At 41.2% G+C, this 26,263-nt stretch overlaps 1 protein-coding gene across 1 annotated transcript in view; it reads left to right on the top strand.

Annotated features, from left to right (window-relative positions):
* Positions 1–26,263, top strand: part of LOC139274593 (DNA (cytosine-5)-methyltransferase 3-like) — a gene marked incomplete at its 5' end in the record, with an annotated part of 131,400 nt that overhangs the window by 32,670 nt on the left and 72,467 nt on the right. Inside the window, 2 exons of the mRNA XM_070891273.1 lie at positions 3,316–3,395; positions 12,108–12,220. Of these exons, the coding sequence (XP_070747374.1) occupies positions 3,316–3,395; positions 12,108–12,220 (193 nt within the window). The remainder of the gene's footprint in view (positions 1–3,315; positions 3,396–12,107; positions 12,221–26,263) is intronic.

Genomic DNA, 26,263 nt, shown 5'->3' with positions numbered 1-26,263 from the left:
CTGTTTTAATGTCTGGAAAGGTAGCAGCCAATCTCCACACAGCAAGATCCCACAACAGCAATGAAATAAATGATTAGATTATGAGTATGCCAGCTGGAGATTGTTACATAAAGGGTGCAGATTCTAAACAGATAGCAATTGGAGGGGAATGGAGGCAGCTCACGCACTTGGTACAACATTATGGAATACATCAATTGGGAAAGCAGGCAAGCAGACTAAAGCAAGAGAGTGCAGTAATGCTGACAGGAAGGAGGCACAGTTTAAAATCTGGTAAAAGATGGGAAGTAAATTCAAGGCAGTCCAGACCAGAAATTAATGACCAGGGACTTTGAGTAGGAGGAAGATTCACAGAGATACAGCAGCAAGTGAAGCTAGCCTCAAGTGGGATTATGTAAAATAGTGCAACAGAAAAGGACCAAACAAAGGAAATCCATTTGAAAAGGTTGGAGACCAGATCCTCGAAGTTTAGGAAAAATTACTAAAAGTGACAGTATGTGAGGAAGAAAGAAGAAACTACAAGACATGAATAAGTAAAGGAAACCAACAGAAACACAACAAAAGAGAGTGAGACGTGGGCAACAGATCAGGGAGACTCTGCTAAAAGTGAATACCCCAAAAAAAGAAAGGAAAGAGAATCAGAATTTGCAGAATTCGTTATCACATTTCTCAAAAATATCCCAAAAGCTTCACAACCAATTAATATTTGATTAAAATGTCACTGATGCTGTGTAGGCAGCAGAAAGAATGGAAAAGTCTCGATGGAAAGCTCAGCAATAGAATTGTGCTGCAGTGCAAAGACTGTAAAACCAAGTAAATAGCTGAGACCAAACATATGTAGAGTAAGGATCAAGGACAGACTTAGGTAGGTAAAGAGACCATGTGCAGTCAAAGGGACAGACGTTGACAAGCCAGCAACTATACAAGCAGCAAGAGCAGAGGAATCAAAATGGAGTGTTGCTAACCTACCTCAGTGAGAGTTTGAAGAGGACAAGATCTAAGAGTGTGAGTTTTCGAAGTTATGGAGACAGGTAGGTGTGGAGTTTACTTGTGGTTCGGAGACATATAACCGCGGGGAGCCTCTGACCACAATTTCCAGCTCCATGATGCACCAAGACTGACCTACAGTCTAAAAACTCTTGGGGATAATTTTCAGCCCTAAGTTTGGGGTTAATTTTCAGGGGCAATATACGGCGTGAGGAGGAGATGTTTGGTGGGCAGGAAGCATCCATGATGGCACCAGTCGTGAGGCCCGGGGTCATTTTAACTCTCGGGCCTTATTTCAACTTTTGAAAATCAGACTCCCACCTGAAGTCATTAGAAAGGATGAAATGGCCGGGGGGCAGGTGTGGGAAATCGCATGGCAGCAAGCTGCCAATGAGGACCCAAGAAAACGGTCAACGGTTGAGGGGGGGGGGGGGGGGCGGGGGGGGGAATGGTTCCAAGATGATCGTGGTCATGGGAAGGAGAAGGGAAGCCTAGGGCAGGAGAGGCCAAGGATGCCTTGCGGGGCCTCGGTGAGCACTTGTGCTCCTCAAGGTCCAAATGGAAACAAAAATCAAATGAAATATCTTACTTTTGTTGGCCTCTTTTGGCCATGAATCATAGAGTGATTACAGCACAGAAGGAGGCCATTCGGCCCATCAAGCTCATGCCGGCTCTCTGCAAGAGCACCTCAGCTCCTCCCATACCCCCAACTTTACCTCGTAGCCCAGCAAATGATTTTCCTTCAGGTACTTATCCAATTCCCTTTTGAACCCACAATTGAGTGGCTGCCACCAGCTTCCACTGTCAGCTCCGGCACTAAGCTTCACTGCTGAGACTAGCAGTTAAAATCATGCCGAGGTCTGAATGATGTCTTATGACCCTCGACATTTCAATATTAATAGTGAAATATTGATGCTGTCCAAAAGTGAGGAGTTAAAACGTGTTGGGAAAGTAACTGAAAATGCTCGACCAGCATTTCAACCACCTGCAGGGTTAAAATCGGAACTTTAGAGTCTTGCTGACTGAGCTGATATTTTACCAAACACAGGACTCTTTCTGCAATTGGCATCAACTCCCCTGATCTATAAAGTAGAAAAAATTCTGCTCCCAAATCTTCCCTCACTGATCCCTTCTGGAAAATGCAAATGTTACTTTTGTGGCTTTGTGCATAGTAGTGGTCAGAAAATCGCGTGTAGTGTGAGCCAATAGCATAGAGCCAGAAATTACCCCTTGCACCTCTGTGGAGTTCAAGAGAGCGGAGAGTCAGACAGAATGGTGATGGCTCTCACGATAAAATATCCAGCTGACACATGAGGAATGGTCATTTCAGTAAGGTACTGGGGAGCTGCCAATACCCATTAAACTACAGCCTGGCAAGAATCATCACCTTCAGGAGAGAAGCATAGCAAATGAGGCAGGAAGTGTCGCTCATAGAATCATACAGCAAAGCAGGTGGCCATTTGGCCCGTCATGTCTGTGGTGGCTGTTTGAAAGAGCTATCCAATTAGTCCTAAAACCTTGCTCTTTCCCCATAGCCCTGCATGTTTTTCCTTTTCAAGTATTTATCCAATTCACTTTTGGAAGTTACTATTGAATCTGCTTCCACCACCCTTTCAGGCAGTCCATTCCAGATCATAACAACTTACTGCGTAAAAAAACCTTTTCTTTTACCAATTATCTTAAACATGGACTAAAAACATTGGTCACCATCAAACTAATTATGTGGAGAGCAAGAGATTTCATTTCAAATACGCAAAATGCAAATTTGCAACATTATAATATTTGCCAAAATAAAAATTTAAAATTTTTTTGACCATTGTAACAATATAAAATTAACTATTAAACTTTAATTATTCAATTCATATGATGCGACTGATATTACAAATTAAAGCAGGACTCAAAGGATAAAGTGTGGCACATGACAGGGAAGGTGAAATAGTACTGTCTGTCTCACGTGCTACATTTTACTCTTTGAGTCCTGTCCTAATATCTGCTTATGTAGCTCAGTGTCACATTTTGTTTGATAACAATCCTGTAAAGTGCTTTGAGATGATTTACTGCATTAATCTGCATTAAGGGGTAAAAGCACAAGGCACAGAAATGATGCAACATGATTGTGCATTGAATTGGAAATGTGAAGAAAAATCTGCATATTAATATAGACACTTAATTCCAGAAAGGTTGAATCTTGTGATGGTGTCTGACATGTACTCTGCCTATGGTGTGCAGCTAAAAACTGTTGTTACTGTATGAGATGTGATACTGTACTGGCTGTTTGGATAGTTTTGCTGTATACAGTGGAGTCAATCTCTCTAATATTTTATATAATAGAGATCTGCATCAGCTGTGGGAGTCTACAAGTGATTACTCAGCATCCACTCTTTGAAGGAGGGCTTTGTGATCCATGTAAGGTACTGTGCATAAAATGAACTGGAAGGAAAATGTAATGTAAATGAGAATTGCAAGTGTGTGCTATTTATGTTAACTAGTGAATGTCCCGTGGCATTTGCTCACAATTACTGAGAGGTAATGGGATGTCCTTTATCTGTCGGCAGATGTCGAAATATTTTACTGAACTGAGCCTGATGCAGATTGTTTGTTTTACAGACTGCAAGTAAAAATACAGATGTAGCCATTGTAAACAAGTCTCGCTAAATTACAGAACAAGAAAAATAAGGAAAATATACTGCAAAAGCACTTTTAGCAAGCATGCTTAACTTTTCCTGATCAGTCTTTTGATTGTGAATGGTTCTGGGCTTGAGATGGGTGCATTTCTCCTCACGTATTCCTCCTTCCTACATGGCTATGGACTGATTTTAGTTTTGACTCTCTAGATAATTTCGAACTGCAAAATCTACAATTTAGCTTTCAGCTCAGGGCCCAGGCCTGTCCCTCACAATTTAAAACCTCATTAAAAGATTCTCTATTTCTCAGTTCTACCCGTTTCCAGAAAGTGGAAGGGCCGTGCCTCCATGTTCTCCCCCATTCAGGGATAAACCATTGGATTTGGCAACCAAACTAATTACTTCCTCTCTCAAAAGTATATTCTCAGCCAATGCCACATACTGGAATCACATCATTAGAATCATATGCACCATAATAAGTGGATTTTCTTTAGGCCTACAGAGGCAAGATAATGTATTGGTTGATGTCCTTTAACATTCTGGACAGCAATAAGAGTCGTTGGCTCATTATCTTCTCATGTCTCAGTGGCTTTGGATTCACTTTGTTTTAAAACACAACATTTAAATATAAATCCTACAATGTTTCTATGAAGAAAAATAAAGATAAAAAATTCTAAAACATGACATCTTTTAAAAGTAATACTGTTAGACAAGGCCTAGAAATTGGCCTCCTTAGCCTCTGAGGAGTGATAATGGGGTGCTAACGCCTTACTGACCAGTTGTGGTGAGAAGATCGGCTCCCGCCATATTCGGCGGGAGGTTTGCGGTGGCGGTACTGCGATGCAATCCGATTCCCTTCGCCCGGAGATCGTGATGTCATTATTCTGCGCATAGCCAAGGTAGCATCCCGGACCCAAACTTGCGTTCTGCCCCCTGCAGCATTGCCGGCCGAAACACCGGCACAGGTGCTTTGGAGGCGATGCTTAAAGGTGAGGTGGCTGAAGTAAGTTTAAAAAAAAATGTGATTCCTCTGTTTGATTTTTTTTCTCCGTTTGTTGCCCGCGATCGATCAGCCCAGCACTCTGCTGCAGTGCATCGGGCTGATCGGGCTGGATCGCAGCTGCGTCCAGGAGAAGCTAAGTCTTTTGCAGAGCCTGGAATGATAGCCCTTCCTTTTAAGAGAAGGAATGAGCCTTCCAACGTAGCAGTGCTGCACGGCCCATTGTGCAGCGCTGCACACCTACTGCTCCGCTTGCTGCCTCTTGCGCTTCAGGAAGGAATCGGATTGCTTGATTTAGCGCTCCACTTCCTTCTTGGAGCGCAAATGCTGAATTCTTTTAAAGTTTGAAAACATTGTCGCCTGTCGCTAATTTATTAAATTTTTTAAAGTTAGCACCCGAGACTGAGTGCTCCCAAATTTCTACCCCTAAATCCTACCTATCAGCTTTACCAAAGTCACAAAAGTATTATTAAATGATGACAAAAGGAAATACATATGACAATCATGGGCAGATAGATATTCCATGGGGCTTACCGATCACCAGAGGGTTTTCGCCAGATATTGATGGTTTTCACCAGTTATTGAGAGTTTATGCCAGTTATTGCTGGGATCCCAGCTATTTACAATCTATATTAACGACTTGGAGGAAGGGACTGTGTGTAACCTAGCCAAGTTTGTTGTTGATACAACAATGGGAGGAAAAGCAATGTGTGAGGAGGCCACACAAAATCTGCAAAAGGACATAGACAGGCTAAGTTAGTGGGCAAAAATTTGGCAGATGGAGTGTAATGTTGGAAAGTGTGAGGTCATGCACTTTGGCAGCAAAAAAATCAAAGAACAAGTTATTATTTAAATGGAGAAAGATCGCAAAGTGCTGCAGTACAGCGGGACCTGGGGATACGTGTGCATGAAGCACAAACGGTTAGTATGCAGGTACATCATCATCATAGGCAGTCCCTCGGAATCGAGGAAGACTTGCTTACACTCCTAAAGTGAGTCCTTTGGTGGCTGAACAGTCCAATACGAGAGCCAGACCCTGTCACAAATGGGACAGACATTCGTCGGGGGAAGGAGGGGGTTGGACTGATTTGCCGCATGCTCCTTCCGCTGTGCGCCTGACCTCTTCACGCTTGCGACGTTGAGATTTGAAGAGCTCCTGGATGCACTTTCTCCACCTAGGGTGGTCTTTGGCCAGGGACTCCCAGGTGCCAGTGGTGATGTCGCACTTTACCAGGGAGGCTTTGAGGGAGTCCTTGTAACGTTTCCTCTGGCCACTTTTGGCTCATTTACCGTGAAGGAGCTCTGCATAGAGCAATTGCTTAGGGAGTCCCATGTCTGGCATGCGAACTATGTGGCCTGCCCAGAGAACTTGATCGAGTGTGGTCAATGCTTCAATGCTGGAGATGTTAGCCTGGGCGAGGACACTGATGTTGGTGTGCCTGTCCTCCCAGGGGATTTGCAGGATCTTGCGGAGATATCGTTGGTGATATATCTCCAGCAATTTGAGGTGTCTTCTGTACATCATCCATGCCTCTGATTCATACAGGAGGTCTACAGGGCTGTAGTAATGTAGGTACAGCAAGTGATCAGGAATCTTGGCTTGTAAAAGCAGGGAAGTCTTGCTACAGTTGTACAGGGTATTGTTGAGGCCACACCTGGAATACTGCATGCAGTTTTGGTTTCCATATTTACGAAAGGATATACTTGCTTTGGAGCCAGTTCAGAGAAGGTTCACTAGGTTGATTCCCGAGATGAGGGGGTTAATTTATGAGGAAAGGTTGAGAAGGTTGGGCATCTACTCATTGGAATTCAGAAGAATGAGAGGTGATATTATCGAAACGTACAAGATTATGAGGGCGCTTGACAAGGTGGATGCAGAGAGGATGTTTCCACTGATGGGGGAAACTAGAACTAGAGGGCATAATCTTAGAATAAGGAGCCGCCCATTTAAAATTGAGATGAGGAGAAATTTCTTCTCTCAGAGGGTTGTAAATCTGTGGGATTCGCTGCCTCAGAGAGCTGTGGAAGCTGGGACATGGAATAAATTTAAGACAGAAATAGATAGTTTCTTAAACGATAAGGGGATAAGGGGTTATGGAGAGCAGGCAGGGAAGTGGACCTGAATCCATGATTGGATCAGCCATGATCCTATTAAATGGCGGAGCAGACTCGAGGGGCCGTATGGCCTACTCCTGCTCCTATTTCTTATGTTCTTAAGTTCTTATGCCAGTTATTGAGGGTTTATGTCAGTTATTGATGGTTTTAGAAATTTAGAAACATAGAAACATAGAAACATTGAAATTTACAGCGCAGAAGGAGGCCATTTCGGCCCATCGTGTCTGCGCCGGACGACAAACAGCCACACGGCCCATCATCAGCAGTCCTAAAAATTACATACAAACCCATGAACAATTGCGGAAGGGCAAAGAGCACCCAGCCCAACCAGTCCGCCCCACACCACTGCAACACCCCTTATACTGAAACATTCTACATTCTACCCCAACCGGAGCCATGTGATCTCCTGGGAGAGGCAAAAACCAGATAAAAACCCAGGCCAATTTAGAGAGAAAAAATCTGGGAAAATTCCTCTCTGACCCATCCAGGCGACGGAAACTAGTCCAGGAGATCACCCTGGCCACATTCTATTCCCTGCAGTACTTACCATTATATCTGCACCGTCCAACAAAAGGTCATCTAGTCTAATCCCAATTACCAGCTCTAGGTCTGTAACCCTGCAGCTTATGGCACTTTAAGTGCCCATCCCACCCTCTCGTAAAAGTGGTGAGGATCTCTGCATCCAGCACTCTTCCAGGCAGCGAATTCCAGATCCCCACAACCCTCTGCGTAAAGAAGCCCCCCCTCAAATTTCCTCGAAACCTTTCACCAACTACCTTAAAACTATGCCCCCTCGTAATAGCCCCCTCCACCAATGAAAATAGATACTTACTATCCACTATGTCCATGCCCCTCATTATTTTGTACACCTCAATGAGGTCTCCTTTCAACCTCCCTGTTCCAATGAGAACAAACCCAGCCTATCCAATCTGTCCTCATAACTAAGATCCTCCATTCCAAGCAACATCCTAGTAAATCTCCTCTGCACCCTCTCTAGTGCAGTCACATCCTTCCTATAATACGGCGACCAGAACTGCACGCAGTACTCCAGCTGTGGCGTAACCAAAGTATTATACAATTTAAGCATAACCTCCCTGCTTTTATATTCTATGCCTTGGCCAATAAAGGCAAGCATTCCATATGCCTTCTTAACCACCTTATCCACCAGGCCTGCTACTTTCAGCAATCTGTGGACAAGCACTCCAAGGTCCCTTTGTTCATCTACACTATTAAGTGGCCTAATGCTTAATGTGTCGACCTTTTCCTTATTAGCCCTCCAAAAGTGCATCACCCACACTTCTCTGAATTAAATTCCATTTGCGACTGCTCTGCCCACCTGACCAGTAGATTAATATCCTCCTGCAGCCCATGAATTTCCCCTTCGTTATCAACCACACAGTCAATTTTAGTGTCATTTGCAAACTTCTTAATCATACTTCCTATATTCAAATCTAAATCGTTGATATATACACAAAAAGCAAGGGATCCAGTACAGAGCTCTGTGGTACCCACTGGAAACATCCTTCCAGTCACAAAAACATTCATCAATCATTACCCTTTGCTTCCAACCTCCAAGCCAATTTTGGATCCAATTTGCCACTTTGCCCTGGATCCAATGGGCTTTAACCTTCATGACCAGTCTACCACGCGGGACCTTATCAAAAGCCTTGCTAAAGTGCATATATACTACATTGTATGCACTACCGTCATCGACCCTCTTGGTTACTTCCTCAAAAGATTTCATCAGGTTAGTCAAACACGATCTTCCCTTAACAAATCCGTGCTGACTGTCCCCAATATAATCCTTGCCAATCCAAATTCAGATTTATCCTGTCTTTCAGGATTTATTTCAATAATTTTCCCACCACTGACATTAGGCTGACAGGCCTGTAATTATTCAGCCTATCCCTTTTTCCATTCTTAAACAAGGGTACTGTATTAGCAGTCCTCCAATCCAATGGCATCATGCCCATATCCAAAGAGGACTGGAAAATGATGGTCAAGGCCTCTGCTATTTCCTCTTTTACTTCGCCCAACAACCTGGGATGCATTTCATCCGGGCCTGGGGACTTATCTACTTTAAAAGCTGCTAAACCCCTTAATACTTCCCCTCTCACTATATTTATTTCATCCAGAATATCACACTCCTCCTCAATAGCAGTATCTGCATTACCTCTTTCCTTTGTGAAAACAGATGGAAAGTATTTGTTAAGAACCCTACCAACATCCTCCGCATCCACACAAAGATTACCCTCATCGTCTCTAATAGGACATACCCTTTCCTTAGTTACCCTCTTACTCTTAATATATTTATAGAACATCTTAGGATTTTCCTTAATTTTACTGTCCAAGAATTTCTTGTACTCTCTCTTAGCATTCCTAATATAGAAACATAGAAACATAGAAAATAGGTGCAGGAGTAGGCCATTCAACCCTTCTAGCCTGCTCCGCCATTCAATGAGTTCATGGCTGAACATGCAACTTTAGTACCCCATTCCTGCTTTCTCGCCATACCCCTTGATCTCCCTAGTAGTAAGGACTGCATCTAACTCCTTTGTGAATATATTTAGTGAATTGGCCTCAACAACTTTCTGTGGTAGAGAATTCCATAGGTTCACCACTCTCTGGGTGAAGAAGTTTCTCCTCATCTCGGTCCTAAATGGCTTACCCCTTATCCTTAGACTGTGACCCCTGGTTCTGGACTTCCCAATCATTGGGAACAATCTTCCTGCATCTAACCTGTCTAAACCCATCAGAATTTTAAACGTTTCTATGAGGTCCCCTCTCATTCTTCTGAACTCCAGTGAATACAAGCCCAGTTGATCCAGTCTTTCTTGATAGGTCAGTCCCACCATCCCGGGAATCAGTCTGGTGAACCTTCGTTGCACTCCCTCAATAGCAAGAATGTCCTTCCTCAGATTAGGAGACCAAAAGTGTACACAACACTTCAGGTGTGGCCTCACCAAGGCCCTGTACAACTGTAGGAACACCTCCCTGCCCCTGTACTCAAATCCCCTCGCTATGAAGGCCAACATGCCATTTGCTTTCTGAACCGCCTGCTGTACCTGCATGCCAACCTTCAATGACTGATGTACCATGACAATACCCAGGTCTCTTGCATCTCCCCTTTTCCTAATCTGTCACCATTCAGATAATAGTCTGTCTCTCTGTTTTTACCACCAAAGTGGATAACCTCACATTTATCCACATTATACTTCATCTGTCATGCATTTTCCCACTCGCCTAACCTATCCAAGTCACTCTGCAGCCTCATAGCATCCTCCTTGCAGCTCACACTGCCACCTCACTTAGTGTCATCCGCAAATTTGGAGATACTACATTTAATCCCCTCATCTAAATCATTAATGTACAGTGTAAACAGCTGGGGCCCCAGCACAGAACCTTGCGGTACCCCACTAGTCACAGCCTGCCATTCTGAAAAGTAGCCATTTATTCCTACTCTCTGCTTCCTGTCTGACAACCAGTTCTCAATCCATGTCAGCACACTACCCCCAATCCCATGTGCTTTAACTTTGCACATCAATCTCTTGTGTGGGACCTTATAGAAAGCCTTCTGAAAGTCCAAATATACCACATCAACTGGTTCTCCCTTATCCACTCTACTGGAAACATCCTCAAAAAATTCCAGAAGATTTGTCAAGCATGATTTCCCTTTCACAAATCCATGCTGACTTGGACCTATCATGTCACCTCTTTCCAAATGCGCTGCTATGACATCCTTAATAATTGATTCCATCATCTTACCCACTACCGATGTCAGGCTGACCGGTCTATAATTCCCTGTTTTCTCTCTCCCTCCTTTTTTAAAAAGTAGGGTTATATTGGCTACCCTCCACTTGATAGGAACTGATCCAGAGTCAATGGAATGTTGGAAAATGACTGTCAATGCATCCACTATTTCCAAGGCCACCTCCTTAAGTACTCTGGGGTGCAGTGCATCAGGCCCTGGGGATTTATCGTTTTTTTTTTTTTAAATTAATTTTTAAAATATTTTCCTCTTAACTTTCTATATTCCTCTAAAAATGCTAAAGTATTTAGCCATTGATATGTGACATAAGCATCCCTTTTTTTCTTAATCCTCCCCTGTAAGTCCCTCAACATCTAGGGAGCTCTAGAATTATTTTTCCCAGCCTTTTTCTTTGAGGGCACATGTTTGGCCTGAACCTTTTGGATCTCCTCCTTGAATGCCTCCCATTGTTCTGACACCGATTTACCCACAAGTAGCTGTTTCCAACCCACTATGGCCAAATCACTCCTTAACTTAACAAAACTAGCTTTTCCCCAATTCAGAACTTTTATTCCAGACCTATTCTTGTCCTTATCCATAACCAACTTGAATCTGACTGAATTATGGTCACTGATACCAAAATGCTCCTCCACTAATATCCCTTCAACCTGCCCAGCTTCATTCCCCAAAACTAAATCCAAGACCGCCCCCTCTCATGTTGGGCTTGCTACATACTGACTAAAAAAGTTCTCTTGAATGCATTTCAAGAATTCCGCACCCTCTATATCCTTCACACTATATTTTTCCCAATCAATATTTGGATAGTTAACATCCCCTACTACTACTACCCTATGGTTTTTAGATCAGTTATTGCCAGTTATTGAGGGTTTATGCCTGTTATTGAATATTTATGCCAGTTATTGAGGGTTTATGCTAGTTTTTCGGGGTTCACGCCAATCCCCCACTGAAATTACAACATGAGACCAGATAACCACCACAGAAACTCTAGGTGGCAGGCTCATGAATTGAAACATTTGTAAATTCAATGCCGGAACATTATCCTTCAGTGTAAACCCCAGCTGTCACATCCCATTATTATGGCTTAATCCTTGTGAATAAAAAATGCAAAAAAGACCATCACTTAAGAATGTATTATACTAAATTCCGCATAGTTTAGGATCATTTTTAAAAACAGGATTTTGAATTATTTTAAAGATTAGGCAAATGTTTATTGTGGGACTGCAAAATAATCTAGAAAAGTATGTGAATTAAAATTGGATTAAAAGCAATAATACTGGAAATTGACCGAAAGAGTAATTGTACAAAATTGTGCACCCAGCGTCTTTTCCGTCCATTACTGGCACAAACATTTCCAGGATGCGCTGATGATGGGTAAGGCTCCAGTTCAGGATCACACTGGTGTAAAATTTTTCCTAGGTGCTCAATCCGCATTGCTAAAGAGAAAAGACGGGTTAATGTTCCAGCCAACGAGCACAGAACCTGACAAAGGTTTATATCTGAAACATTAGCTATTTCTTTGCTCCTTACAGATGCCAACTGACTGCTGTGCATTTCCAGGGTCGTCTGTGTTTTCCTTTTTATTTGCAAGGTAACATCTGTGTGTTTCTTTCACAAGGACAACTTCCTGGAGTCTATCTTCTTGTATGATCAGGATGGATACCAGTCCTATTGCACAATTTGTTGTGGTGGAAGTAAAGTGCTGATGTGTGGAAATTCTGGATGTAAGAGGTAAAGCATCCATTTGTCAAACTCTCTTGAAAGTGATCATATCCTGACATCTTACGCAAAAACAGTCTGACATCAATATTCATCAGAAGCTTCAATATACGATCTATAGGAGAATGTTGGTCTCCTTGTCTTAGTCTACCACAAGTTACCTCATGAACAAAGAATTAATTTCAAAGTTGCCGAGCTTTATCTCTTTTCTTGGGCGAACTATTAGGCAGAAAGTTACAAACATTTTGCTTCCACTATCTGTGTAGGTGCATGATATCTGCTGAGCTAATAAGCAATATCTGTTAATGAGCATTATCTCTCTGTGTTAATGAACAATATCTGTGTGTGTTAATGAACAATAACTGTCTGTTAATGACCAATAACTGTTAATGACCAATATCTGTCTGTGTTAATGACCAATATCTGTCTGTTAATTACCAATATCTGTGTGTGTTAATGAACAATATCTGTGTGTGTTAATGAACAATATCTGTGTGTGTTAATGAACAATAACTGTCTGTTAATGACCAATAACTGTTAATGACCAATATCTGTCTGTGTTAATGACCAATATCTGTCTGTTAATTACCAATATCTGTGTGTGTTAATGAACAATATCTGTGTGTGTTAAGGAACAATAACTGTCTGGTAATGACCAATATCTGTGTGTTAATGACCAATATCTCTGTGTTAATGACCAATATCTCTGTTAATGACCAATATCTCTGTGTTAATGACCAATATCTCTGTGTTAATGACCAATATCTGTGTGTTAATGACCAATATCTATGTGTGTTACATAGACATAGAAAACATTGAAAATAGGTGCAGGAGTAGGCCATTCGGCCCTTCTAGCCTGCACCGCCATTCAATGAGTTCATGGCTGAACATTCAACTTCAGTACCCCATTCCTGCTTTCTCGCCATACCCCTTGATCCCCCTAGTAGTAAGGACCTCATCTAACTCCTTTTTGAATATATTTAGTGAATTGGCCTCAACAACTTTCTGTGGTAGAGAATTCCACAGGTTCACCACTCTCTGGGTGAAGAAGTTCCTCCGCATCTCGGTCCTAAATGGCTTACCCCTTATCCTTAGACTGTGACCTCTGGTTCTGGACTTCCCCAACATTGGGAACATTCTTCCTGCATCTAACCTGTCTAACCCTGTCAGAATTTTAAATGTTTCTATGAGGTCCCCTCTCATTCTTCTGAACTCCAGTGAATACAAGCCCAGTTGATCCAGTCTTTCTTGATAGGTCAGTCCCGCCATCCCGGGAATCAGTCTGGTGAACCTTCGCTGCACTCCCTCAATAGCAAGAATGTCCTTCCTCAGGTTAGGAGACCAAAACTGTACACAATACTCCAGGTGTGGCCTCACCAATGCCCTGTACAACTGTAGCAACACCTCCCTGTCCCTGTACTCAAATCCCCTTGCTATGAAGGCCAACATGCCATTTGCTTTCTTAACCGCCTGCTGCACCTGCATGCCAACCTTCAATGACTGATGTACCATGACACCCAGGTCTCTTTGCACCTCCCCTTTTCCTAATCTGTCACCATTCAGATAATAGCCTGTCTCTCTGCTTTTACCACCAAAGTGGATAACCTCACATTTATCCACATTATACTTCATCTGCCATGCATTTGCCCACTCGCCTAACCTATCCAAGTCGCTCTGCAGCCTCACAGCATCCTCCTCGCAGCTCACACTGCCACCCAACTTAGTGTCATCCGCAAATTTGGAGATACTACATTTAATCCCCTCATCTAAATCATTAATGTACAGTGTAAACAGCTGGGGCCCCAGCACAGAACCTTGCGGTACCCCACTAGTCACTGCCTGCCATTCTGAAAAGTACCCATTTACTCCTACTCTTTGCTTCCTGTCTGACAACCAGTTCTCAATCCACGTCAGTACACTACCCCCAATCCCATGTGCTCTAACTTTGCACATCAATCTCTTGTGTGGGACCTTGTCGAACGCCTTCTGAAAGTCCAAATATACCACATCAACTGGTTCTCCCTTATCCACTCTACTGGAAACATCCTCAAAAAATTCCAGAAGATTTGTCAAGCATGATTTCCCTTTCACAAATCCATGCTGACTTGGACCTATCATGTCACCTCTTTCCAAATGCACTGCTATGACATCCTTAATAATTGATTCCATCATTTTACCCACTACCGATGTCAGGCTGACTGGTCTATAATTCCCTGTTTTCTCTCTCCCTCCTTTTTTAAAAAGTGGGGTTACATTGGCTACCCTCCACTCCATAGGAACTGATCCAGAGTCAATGGAATGTTGGAAAATGACTGTCAATGCATCCACTATTTCCAAGGCCACCTCCTTAAGTACTCTGGGATGCAGTCCATCAGGCCCTGGGGATTTATCGGCCTTCAATCCCATCAATTTCCCCAACACAATTTCCCGGCTAATAAGGATTTCCCTCAGTTCCTCCTCCTTACTAGAACCCCCGACCCCTTTTATAACCGGAAGGTTGTTTGTGTTCTCCTTCGTGAATACCGAACCAAAGTACTTGTTCAATTGGTCCGCCATTTCTTTGTTCCCCGTTATGACTTCCCCTGATTCTGACTGCAGGGGACCTACGTTTGTCTTTACTAACCTTTTTCTCTTTACATATCTATAGAAACTTTTGCAATCCGTCTTAATGACCAATATCTCTGTGTTAATGAACAATATCTGTGTGTGTTAATGACCAATATCTGTGTATTAATGACCAATATCTGTGTGTTAATGACCAATATCTCTGTGTTAATGACCAATATCTGTGTGTGTTAATGACCAATATCTGTGTGTGTTAATGACCAATAACTGTTCATGTCCAATACCTGTGTGTTAATGACCAATATCTGTGTATTAATGACCAATATCTGTGTGTTAATGACCAATATCTCTGTGTTAATGAACAATATCTGTGTGTGTTAATGATGAATATCTGTGTGTTAATGATGAATAACTGTCAGTTAATTACCAATATCTGTGTGTGTTAATGAACAATATCTGTGTGTGTTAATAGAAACATAGAAATTGGGTGCAGGAGCAGGCCATTCGGCCCTTCAAGCCTGTATCGCCATTCAGTAAGATCATGTCTGATCATTCAACCTCAGTACCCCTTTCCTGCTTTCTCGCCATACCCCTTGATCCCTTCGGCCATGAGGGCCACATCTAACTCCCTCTTGAAAATATCTAACGAACTGGCATCAACAACTTTCTGCGGTAGAGAATTCCACAGGTTAACCACTCTCTGAGTGAAGAAGTTTCTCCTCATCTCGGTCCTAAATGGCTCACCCATTATTCTTAAACTGTGACCCCTGGTTCTGGAACTCCCCAGCAACGGGAACATTCTTCCTGCCTCTAACCTGTCCAATCCCGTCAGAATTTTGTATGTTTCTATGAGATCCCCTCTCATTCTTCTAAAGTCCAGTGGATACAGGCCCAGTCTCTTTTCATATGCCATCCCGGGCATCAGTCTGGTGAACCTTCGCTGTACTCCCTCAATAGCAAGAATGTCCTTCCTCAGATTAGGGGACCAAAACTGAACACAGTATTCTAGGTGTGGCCTCACCAAGGCCCTGTACAACTGCAGTAAGACCTCCCTGCTCCTATGAAGACCAACATGCCATTTGCCGCCTTCGCCGCCTGCTGTACCTGCATGCCAACCTTCAATGACTGATGTACCATGACACCCAGGTCTCATTGCACCTCTTCTTTTCCTAATCTGTCACCATTCAGATAATATTCTGTCTTCCTGTTTTTGCCACCAAAGTGGATAACCTCACATTTATCCACATTATACTGCATCTGCCATGCATTTTCCCACTCAGCTAACCTGTCCATGTCACCCTGCAGCCTCTTAGCATCCTCCTCACAGCTCACACCGCCGCCCAGCTTAGTGTCGTCTGCAAATTTGGAGATATTACATTCAATTCCTTCATCTAAATCATTGATGTAGTTTGTAAATAGCTGGGGTCCCAGCACTGAACCCTGCGGCACCCCACTGGTCACTGCCTGCCATTCTGAAAAGGACAAATTTATTCCGACTCTCTGCTTCCTGTCTGCCAACCAGTTTTCTATCCACATCAATACATTACTCCCAATAGCATGTGCTTTAATTTTGCACACTAATCTCCTGTGTGGGACCTTGTCAACAGTCTTTTGAAAGTCCAAAAACACATCCACTGGTTCTCCCCCGTCCACCCTAGTAGCCACATCCCCAAAAAACTCCAGAAGATCCGCCAAGCATGACCTCCCCCTCACAAATCCATGCTGTTCTGAACCGATCCTGTCACTGCTTTCCAAATCTGCTGCCATTTCACCTTCAACAATTGATTCCAACACTTTCCCCACCACCGACGCCAGATCAACTGGTCTACAATTCCCCACCTTCTCTCTACCTCCCTTTCCAAAAAGCGATGTTACATTAGCTACCCTCCAGTCCATAGGAACTGATCCAGAGTCAATAGAATGTTGAAAAATGATGACCAATGCATCCACTATTTCTAGGGCCACTTCCTTAAGTACTCTAGGGTGCAGACTATCAGGCCCTGGGGATTTATCGGCCTTCAATCCCATCAATTTCACTGACGCAATTTCCTGACTAATAAGAATTTCCTTCAGTTCCTCCTTTTCGCTAGACCCTTGAACCCCTAGTATTTCCAGAAGGTTATTTGTGTCTTCCTTAGTGAAGACAGATCCAAAGTATTTGTTCAATTGGTCTGCCATTTCTTTGTTCCCCATTATAAATTCACCTGATTCTGACTGCAAAAGACCTACGTTGGTCTTCACTAATCTTTTTCTCTTCACATATTTATAGAAGCTTTTGCAGTCAGTTTTTATGTTCCCTGCAAGCTTCTATTTTTCCCCTCCTAATTCGACCCTTTGTCCTCCTCTGCTCATTTCTAAATTTCTCCCAGTCCTCAGGTTTTATGTTTTTTCTGGCCAATTTATATGCCTCTTCCTTGAATTTAACACTATCCCTAATTTCTCTTGTTAGCCACGGTTGAGCTACCTTCCCCATTTTATTTTTACTCCAGACAGGGATGTACAATTGATGAAGTTCATCCATGTGATCTATAAATGTCTGCCATTGCCTATCCACCGTCAACTCTTTAAGTTGGGTGGCAGTGTGAGCTGCGAGGAGGATGCTGTGAGGCTGCAGAGCGACTTGGATAGGTTAGGTGAGTGGGCAAATGCATGGCAGATGAAGTATAATGTGGATAAATGTGAGGTTATCCACTTTGGTGGTAAAAACAGAGAGACAGACTATTATCTGAATGGTGACAGATTAGGAAAAGGGGAGGTGCAAAGAGACCTGGGTGTCGTAGTACATCAGTCATTGAAGGTTGGCATGCAGGTGCAGCAGGCGGTTAAGAAAGCAAATGGCATGTTGGCCTTCATAGCAAGGGGATTTGACTACAGGGGCAGGGAGGTGTTGCTACAGTTGTACAGGGCATTGGTGAGGCCACACCCGGAGTATTGTGTACAGTTTTGGTCTCCTAACCTGAGGAAGGACATTCTTGCTATTGAGGGAGTGCAGCGAAGGTTCACCAGACTGATTCCCGGGATGGCGGGACTGACCTATCAAGAAAGACTGGATCAACTGGGCTTGTATTCACTGGAGTTCAGAAGAATGAGAGGGGACCTCATAGAAACATTTAAAATTCTGATGGGGTTAGACAGGTTAGATGCAGGAAGATTGTTCCCAATGTTGGGGAATTCCAGAACCAGAGGTCACAGTCTAAGGATAAGGGGTAAGCCATTTAGGACTGAGATGCGGAGGAACTTCTTCACCCAGAGAGTGGTGAACCTGTGGAATTCTCTACCACAGAAAGTTGTTGAGGCCAATTCACTAAATATATTCAAAAAGGAGTTAGATGAGGTCCTTACTACTAGGGGGATCAAGGGGTATGGCGAGAAAGCAGGAATGGGGTACTGAAGTTGAATGTTCAGCCATGAACTCATTGAATGGCGGTGCAGGCTAGAAGGGCCGAATGGCCTACTCTTGCACCTATTTTCTATGTTTCTATTTGCCAGTCTATCCTAGCCAATTCACGTCTCATACCATCATAGTTACCTTTCCTTAAGTTCAGGACCCTAGTCTCTGAATTAACACTGTCACTCTCCATCTTAAGAAAGAATTCTACCATATTATGGTCACTCTTCCCCTTTTACCAGCAATGCTACCCCACCTCCTTTTCCTTTCTGTCTATCCTTACTGAATGTTGAATAACCCTGGATGTTGAGTTCCCAACCTTGGTCACCCTGGAGCCATGTCTCCGTAATCCCAATTATATCATATCCGTTAACTTCTGACTGCGCAGTTAATTCATCCACCTTATTATGAATACTCCTCTCATTGAGGCACAGAGCCTTCAGGCTTGTCTTTTTAACATTCTTTGTCCCTTTAGAATTTTGCTGTAATGTGGCCCTTTTTGATTTTGCCTTGGGTTTCTTTGCCCTCCACTTTTACTATTCTCCTTTCTATTGCTTGCTTCTTCCCCCATTTTATTTCCCTCCGTCTCCCTACATAGGTTCCCATCCCCCTGCCAACTTAGTTTATACCCTCCCCAACAGCACTAGCAAACACTTCCCCTAGGACATGGGTTCTGGTCCTGCCCAGGTGGAGACTGTCCGGTTTGTACTGGTCCCACCTCCCCAGAGCCGGTTCCAATGTCCCAGGAATTTGAATCCCTCCCTCTTGCACCACTCCTCAAGCCACGTATTCATCTCAACTATCCTGCTATTCCTACTCTGACTAGCACGTGGCACTGGTAGCAAATCCTGAGATTTCTACCTTTGAGGTCCTACTTTTTAAATTTAACTACTAGCTCCCTAAATTCAGCCTGTAGGAACTCATCCTGCTTTTTACCTATTTCGTTGATACCTATATGCACCACAACAACTGGCTGTTTACCCTCCCCCTCCAGAATGCCGTGCAGCCGCTCCGACACTTCCTTGCACCAGGGAGGCAACATACCATCCTGGAGTCTCGGTTATGACTGCAGAAACGCCTATCTATCCCCCTTATAATCCCCCTTAGAATCCCCTACCACTATAGCTCTCCCACTCTTTTCCCTGCCCTCCTGTGCAGCAGAGCCACCCCTGGTACCATGAACTTGGCTGCTGCTGCCTTCCCCTGGTGAGCCATCTCCCCCAATATCCAAAGCAGTATATCTGTTTTGGAGGGAGATGACCGCAGGGGAGTCCTGCACTGCCTTCCTACTCTTACTCTGCCTGATGGTCACCCTATCTGCCTTTGTAACCTTTACCTGCGGTGTGACCAACTCATTGAACGTGCTATCCACGACATCCTCAGCATCGCACATGGTCCAGAGTGAATCCATCCACAGCTCCAGTGCTGTCATGCAGACATAGTAGTCAGGGACATTGGAAGCGTATGGAGAGCGCGGTGTGGAGAGCAGTGGGGGGGTGAGGTGTATGGAGAGTGGGGTGTGGCTATGGAGAGCAGTTGGTGGGGGGGGGCGGAGAGTGAGGTGAATGGAGAGCAAGGTGTGGAGAACAGTGGGGTGGGGGGGTGGGGCGTGGTGTATGGAGAGCGGGGTGTGGATGTGTGGAGCAGATGGGAGGGGGAGGTGAGGTGTATGGAAAACGGGGTGTGGAGAGCAGTGGGGGGGGTAAGGTGTATGGAGAGCGGGGTGTGGGGTGTAGGGTCTGCCGTTCATGTGGGCAAACTGTACTGTGTGGTCGGAAATTTAAATTGCTTATCTCCTGGGCTGCTGCAGGCAGTGTTTGGGATAGGATTCCGGGAAAATCCCAGTCATTCGAGGAGGGTTGGGAACACTCATCCCCTGGCTCCACATTAAAACTTTAAACAGTTAATTGACCATTGAGGTGCAGGCTGCTTGCTGGGCTGAATCCTGTAAAACCTGAGTGGAGCAAGCCCACCTGACACCTCCTCCACTCAGGGGACCCCGATTACTTGGGGGGAGACCTAGAACAGGCGTTAGGCCCCTCATTAACATATGCAATGTGTCCAACACCTGCTGTGTGTGGCTACCTGGAATGCATGAAAGAGAGTTTGACCCAAACTGGGGTCAGACGTATCTCAAGTGTCTTCTGTGCATGGGAGACAGTACCATGAAATTGGATCTCGTTCTGCGCCGTTTTACATTGAACAATATCTGTTTTACATATCTGTGTGTTAATGACCAATATCTGTGTGTGTTAATGAGCAATATTTGTCTGTGTTAAGGACCAATAAATGTGTCTGTTAATGAACAATATCTGTGTGTTAATGACCAATATCTGTCTGTATTAATGAAGAATATCTGTCTGTGTTAATGACCAACATCTGTGTGTGTTAATGAACAATAGCTGTGTGTTAATGAACAATATCTGTGTCTGTTAATGACCAATATCTGTCTGTTAAGGACCAATATCTGTGTGTGTTAATGACAAATATCTGTTTTTGTTAATGAACAATATCTGTGTGTGTTAATGGACTATAACTGTCTGTTAATGACCAATACCTGTGTGTGTTAGTGATGAATGTCTGTTAATGACCAATATCTGCTTGTGTTAATGACCAATATCTGTTTGTTAATTACGAATATCTGTGTGTTAATGACTAATATCTCTGTGTGTTAATGAACAATAACTGTCTGTTAATGACCAATATCTATGTCTGTGAATGAACAATATCTGTGTGTGTTAATGAACAATAACTGTCTGTTAATGACCAATATCTGTGTGTTAATGAACACTATCTGTGTGTGTTACTGACCAATATCTGTCTGTTAATGACCAATATCCGTCTATTATTTACCAATATCTGTGTATTAATGATGAATATCTGCATGTTAATGAACAATAACTGTTGATGACCACTATCTGTGTGTGTTAATGAACAATATCTGTCTGTTAGTGAACAATATCTGTGTGTGTTAAGGAACAATAACTGTCTGTTAATGACCAATGCCTGTCTGTTAATGAACAATAACTGTCTGTTGATGACCAATATCTGTGTGTGTTAATGAAAAATAGCTGCCTGTTAATGACCAATATCTCTCTGTAAATGAACAATAACTTTCTGTTAATGAACAATATCTGTGCATGTTAATGAACAATAACTGTCTGTTGATGAACAATACCTGTCTGTTAATGACCAAAGCTGTCTGTTATTTACCAATATCTGTGTATTAATGACTCATATCTGTGTGTGTTAATGAACAATATCTGTCTGTTAATGACCAATAGCTGTGTGTTTATGACCAACATCTGCGTGTTAATGAACAATATCTGTGTGTGTTAATGATCAATATCTGTTTTTGTTAATAACTAATATCTGTGTTTGTTAATGACCAATATCTGCATGTTAATGACCAATATCTGTGTGTGTTAATGAGCAATATTTGTCTGTGTTAAGGACCAATAAATGTGTCTGTTAATGAACAATAGCTGTGTGTTAATGAACAATATCTGTGTGTGTTAATGACCAATATCCGTGTCTGTTAATGACCAATATCTGTGTGTGTTAATGACCAATATCTGTTTTTGTTAATGACTAATATCTGTGTTTGTTAATGATCAATATCTGCGTGTTAATGAACAATATCTGTGTGTTAATGAACAATAACTGTCTGTTAATGACCATTACCTGTGTATTAATGAACAATATCTGTGTGTGTTAATGGACTATAACTGTCTGTTAATGACCAATACCTGTGTGTGTTAGTGATGAATGTCTGTTAATGACCAATATCTACCTGTGTTAATGACCAATATCCGTTTGTTAATTTAGAATATCTGTGTGTTAATGACTAATATCTGTGTGTGTTAATGAACAATATCTGTCTGTTAATGACCAAAATCCGTCTGTTCTTTACCAATATCTGTGTGTTAATGACCAATAGCTGTGTGTTTATGACCAATATCTACGTATTAATGAACAATATCTGTGTGTGTTCATGACCAATATCTGTTTTTGTTAATGACTAATATCTGTGTTAGTTAATGACCAATATCTGCGTGTTAATGAACAATATCTGTGTGTGTTAATGAACAATAACTGTCTGTTAATGAACAATAACTGTCTGTTAATGACCAATAACTGTCTGTTAATGACCAATATCTGTGTGTGTTAATGACCAATATCTGTGTGTGTTAATGACCAATATCTGTGTGTGTTAATAAACAATAACTGTCTGTTAATGACCAATACCTGTCTGTTAATGACCAATATCTGTGTGTGTTAATGACCAATATCTGTTTTTGTTAATGACTAATATCTGTGTTAGTTAATGACCAATATCTGCGTGTTAATGAACAATATCTGTGTGTATTAATGAACAATAACTGTCTGTTAATGACCAATACCTGTCTGTTAATGTCTAATATCTGTGTTTGTTAATGACCAATATCTGCGTGTTAATGAACAATATTTGTGTGTGTTAATGAACAATAACTGTCTGTTAATGACCAATATCTGTGTGTGTTAATGACCAATATCTGTGTGTGTTAATGGCCAATATCTGTATGTGTTAATGAACAATATCTGTGTGTGTTACTGACCAATATCTGTCTGTTAATGACCAATATCCGTCTGTTATTTACCAATAGCTGTGTGTTTATGACCAATATCTGTGTGTTAATGACCAATATCTGTGTGCGTTAATGAACTATAACTGTGTTAATGACCAATATCTGTGTGTGTTAATGATGAATGTCTGTTAATGAACAATAACTGTCTGTTAATGAACAATATCTGTGCATGTTAATGAACAATAACTGTTGATGAACAATAACTGTCTGTTAATGACGAATACCTGTCTGTAAATGAACAATAACTTTCTGTTAATGAACAATATCTGTGCATGTTAATGAACAATAACTGTTGATGACCAATATCTGTGTGTGCTAATGAACAATATCTGTCTGTTAGTGAACAATATCTGTGTGTGATAATGAACAATAACTGTCTGTTAATGAACAATAACTTTCTGTTAATGAACAATATCTGTGCATGTTAATGAATAATAACTGTTGATGACCAATATCTGTGTGTGCTAATGAACAATATCTGTCTGTTAATGAACAATATCTGTGTGTTAATGACCAATATCTGTGTGTCTTAATGACCAATATCCGTGTCTGTTAATGACCAATATCTGTGTGTGTTAATGACCAGTATCTGTTTTTGTTAATGACTAATATCTGTGTTTGTTAATGACCAATATCTGCGTGTTAATGAATAATATCTGTGTGTGTTAATGACCAATACCTGTGTGTTAATGACCAATACCTGTGTGTTAATGACCAATATCTGTGTGTGTTAGTGATGAATATATGTCTGTTAATGACCAATACCTGTGTGTTAATTAAAAATATCTGTGTGTTAATGAACACTATATGTGTGTTACTGACCAATATCTGTCTGTTAATAACCAATATCCGTCTGTTATTTACCAATATCTGTGTGTTAATGAACAATATCTGTGTGTGTTAATGAACAATAACTGTCTGTTAATGACCAATATCTGTGTGTTAATGAACACTATCTGTGTGTGTTAATGATGAATATCTGTCTGTTAATGAACAATAACTCTCTGTTAATGACCAATACCTGTCTGTTAATGAACAATAACTCTCTGTTGATGACCAATACCTGTCTGTTAATGACCAAAGCTGTCTGTTAATTACCAATATCTGTCTGTTATTTACCAATATCTGTATATTAATGACTAATATCTGTGTGTGATAATGAACAATAACTGTCTGTTAAGGACCAATAAATGTGTCTATTAATGAAAAATATCAGTGTTAATGACCAATATCTCTGTGTGTTAATGACCAATATCCGTGTCTGTTAATGACCAATATCTGTGTGTGTTAATGACCAATATCTGTTTTTGTTAATGACTAATATCTGTGTTTGTTAATGACCAATATCCGTGTCTGTTAATGAACAATATCTGTGTGTGTTAATGAACTATAACTGTCTGTTAATGACGAATACCTGTGTGTTAATGACCAATATCTGTGTGTGTTAGTGATGAATATCTGTCTGTTAATAACCAACATCTGTGTGTGTTAATGACCAAAAGCTGTATGTGTTAATGAACAATATCTGTGTGTGTTAATGACCAATAGCTGTGTGTTTATGACCAATATCTGCGTGTTAATGAACAATATCTGTGTGTGTTAATGACCAATATCGGGGTTTGTTAATGACTAATATCGGTGTTTGTTAATGACCAATATCTGTGTGTTAATGACCAATATCTGTGTGTTAATGAACAATAACTGTCTGTTAATGACCAATATCTGTGTGTTAATTACCTATATCTGTGTGTTAATGACCAATATCTGTGTGTGTTAATGACCAATATCTGCCTGTGTTAATGACCAATATCCGTTTGTTAATTACGAATATCTGTGTGTTAATGACCAATATCTCTGTGTTAATGAACAATAACTGTCTGTCAATGACCAATATCTGTCTGTTAATTACCAATATCTGTGCATTAATGAACAATATCTGCATGTGTTAATGAACAATAACTGTCTGTTAATGATCAATATCTATGTCTGTGAATGACCAATATCTGTGTGTTAATGAACAATAACTGTTGATGACCAATATCTGTGTGTGCTAATGAACAATATCTGTCTGTTAATGAACAATATCTGTGCATGTTAATGAATAATAACTGTTGATGACCAATATCTGTCTGTGCTAATGAACAATATCTGTCTGTTAATGAACAATATCGGTGTGTTAATGACCAATATCTGTGTGTCTTAATGACCAATATCCATGTCTGTTAATGACCAATATCTGTGTGTGTTAATGACCAGTATCTGTTTTTGTTAAGGACTAATATCTGTGTTTGTTAATGACCAATATCTGCGTGTTAATGAATAATATCTGTGTGTGTTAATGAACAATAACTGTCTGTTAATGACCAATACCTGTGTGTTAATGACCAATACCTGTGTGTTAATGAAAAATATCTGTGTGTTAATGAACACTATCTGTGTGTGTTACTGACCAATATCTGTCTGTTAATAACCAATATCCGTATGTTATTTACCAATATCTGTGTGTTAATGAACAATATCTGTGTGTGTTAATGAACAATAACTGTCTGTTAATGACCAATATCTGTGTGTTACTGACCAATATCTGTCAATGACCAATATCCGTGTCTGTTAATGACCAATATCTGTGTGTGTTAATGACCAATATCTGTCTGTAAATGAACAATAACTTTCTGTTAATGAACAATATCTGTGCATGTTAATGAACAATAACTGTTAATGAACAATATCTGTGCATGTTAATGAACAATAACTGTTGATGACCAATATCTGTGTGTGTTAATGAACAATATCTGTCTGTTAGTGAACAATATCTGTGTGTGTTAATGACCAATATCTGTTTTTGTTAATGACTAATATCTGTGTTTGTTAATGACCAATATCTGCGTGTTAATGACCAATATCTGTGTGTGTTAATGAGCAATATTTGTCTCTGTTAAGGACCAATAAATGTGTCTGTTAATGAACAATATCTATGTGTTAATGACAAATATCTGTCTGTATTAATGAAGAATATCTGTCTGTGTTAATGACCAAAATCTGTGTGTGTTAATGAACAATAGCTGTGTGTTAATGAACAATATCAGTGTGTGTTAATGACCAATATCTGTTTTTGTAATGACCAATATCTGCGTGTTAATGAACAATATCTGTGTGTGTTAATGACCAATAGCTGTGTGTTAATGATGAATATCTGTGTGTGTTAATGACCAATATCTGCGTGTTAATGATGAATATCTGTCTATTAATGACCAATAGCTGTGTGTTAATGACCAATATCTGAGTATGTTAATGACCAATATCTGCGTGTGTTAATGACCAATATCTGTTAATGACCAATAGCTGTGTGTTAATGACCAATATCTCTGTATGTTAATGACCAATATCTGCATGTTAATGACGAATATCTGTCTGTTAATGAAAATTATCTGTGTGTTAATGAACACTATCTGTTTGTGTTAATGAACTATAACT

Source organism: Pristiophorus japonicus, chromosome 10 (assembly GCF_044704955.1).
Source record: "Pristiophorus japonicus isolate sPriJap1 chromosome 10, sPriJap1.hap1, whole genome shotgun sequence".
Lineage (NCBI taxonomy): Eukaryota > Metazoa > Chordata > Chondrichthyes > Pristiophoridae > Pristiophorus > Pristiophorus japonicus.
The sequence above is the reverse complement of the archived record's forward strand: the minus strand, read 5'-3'. Positions and strand labels throughout refer to the sequence as shown.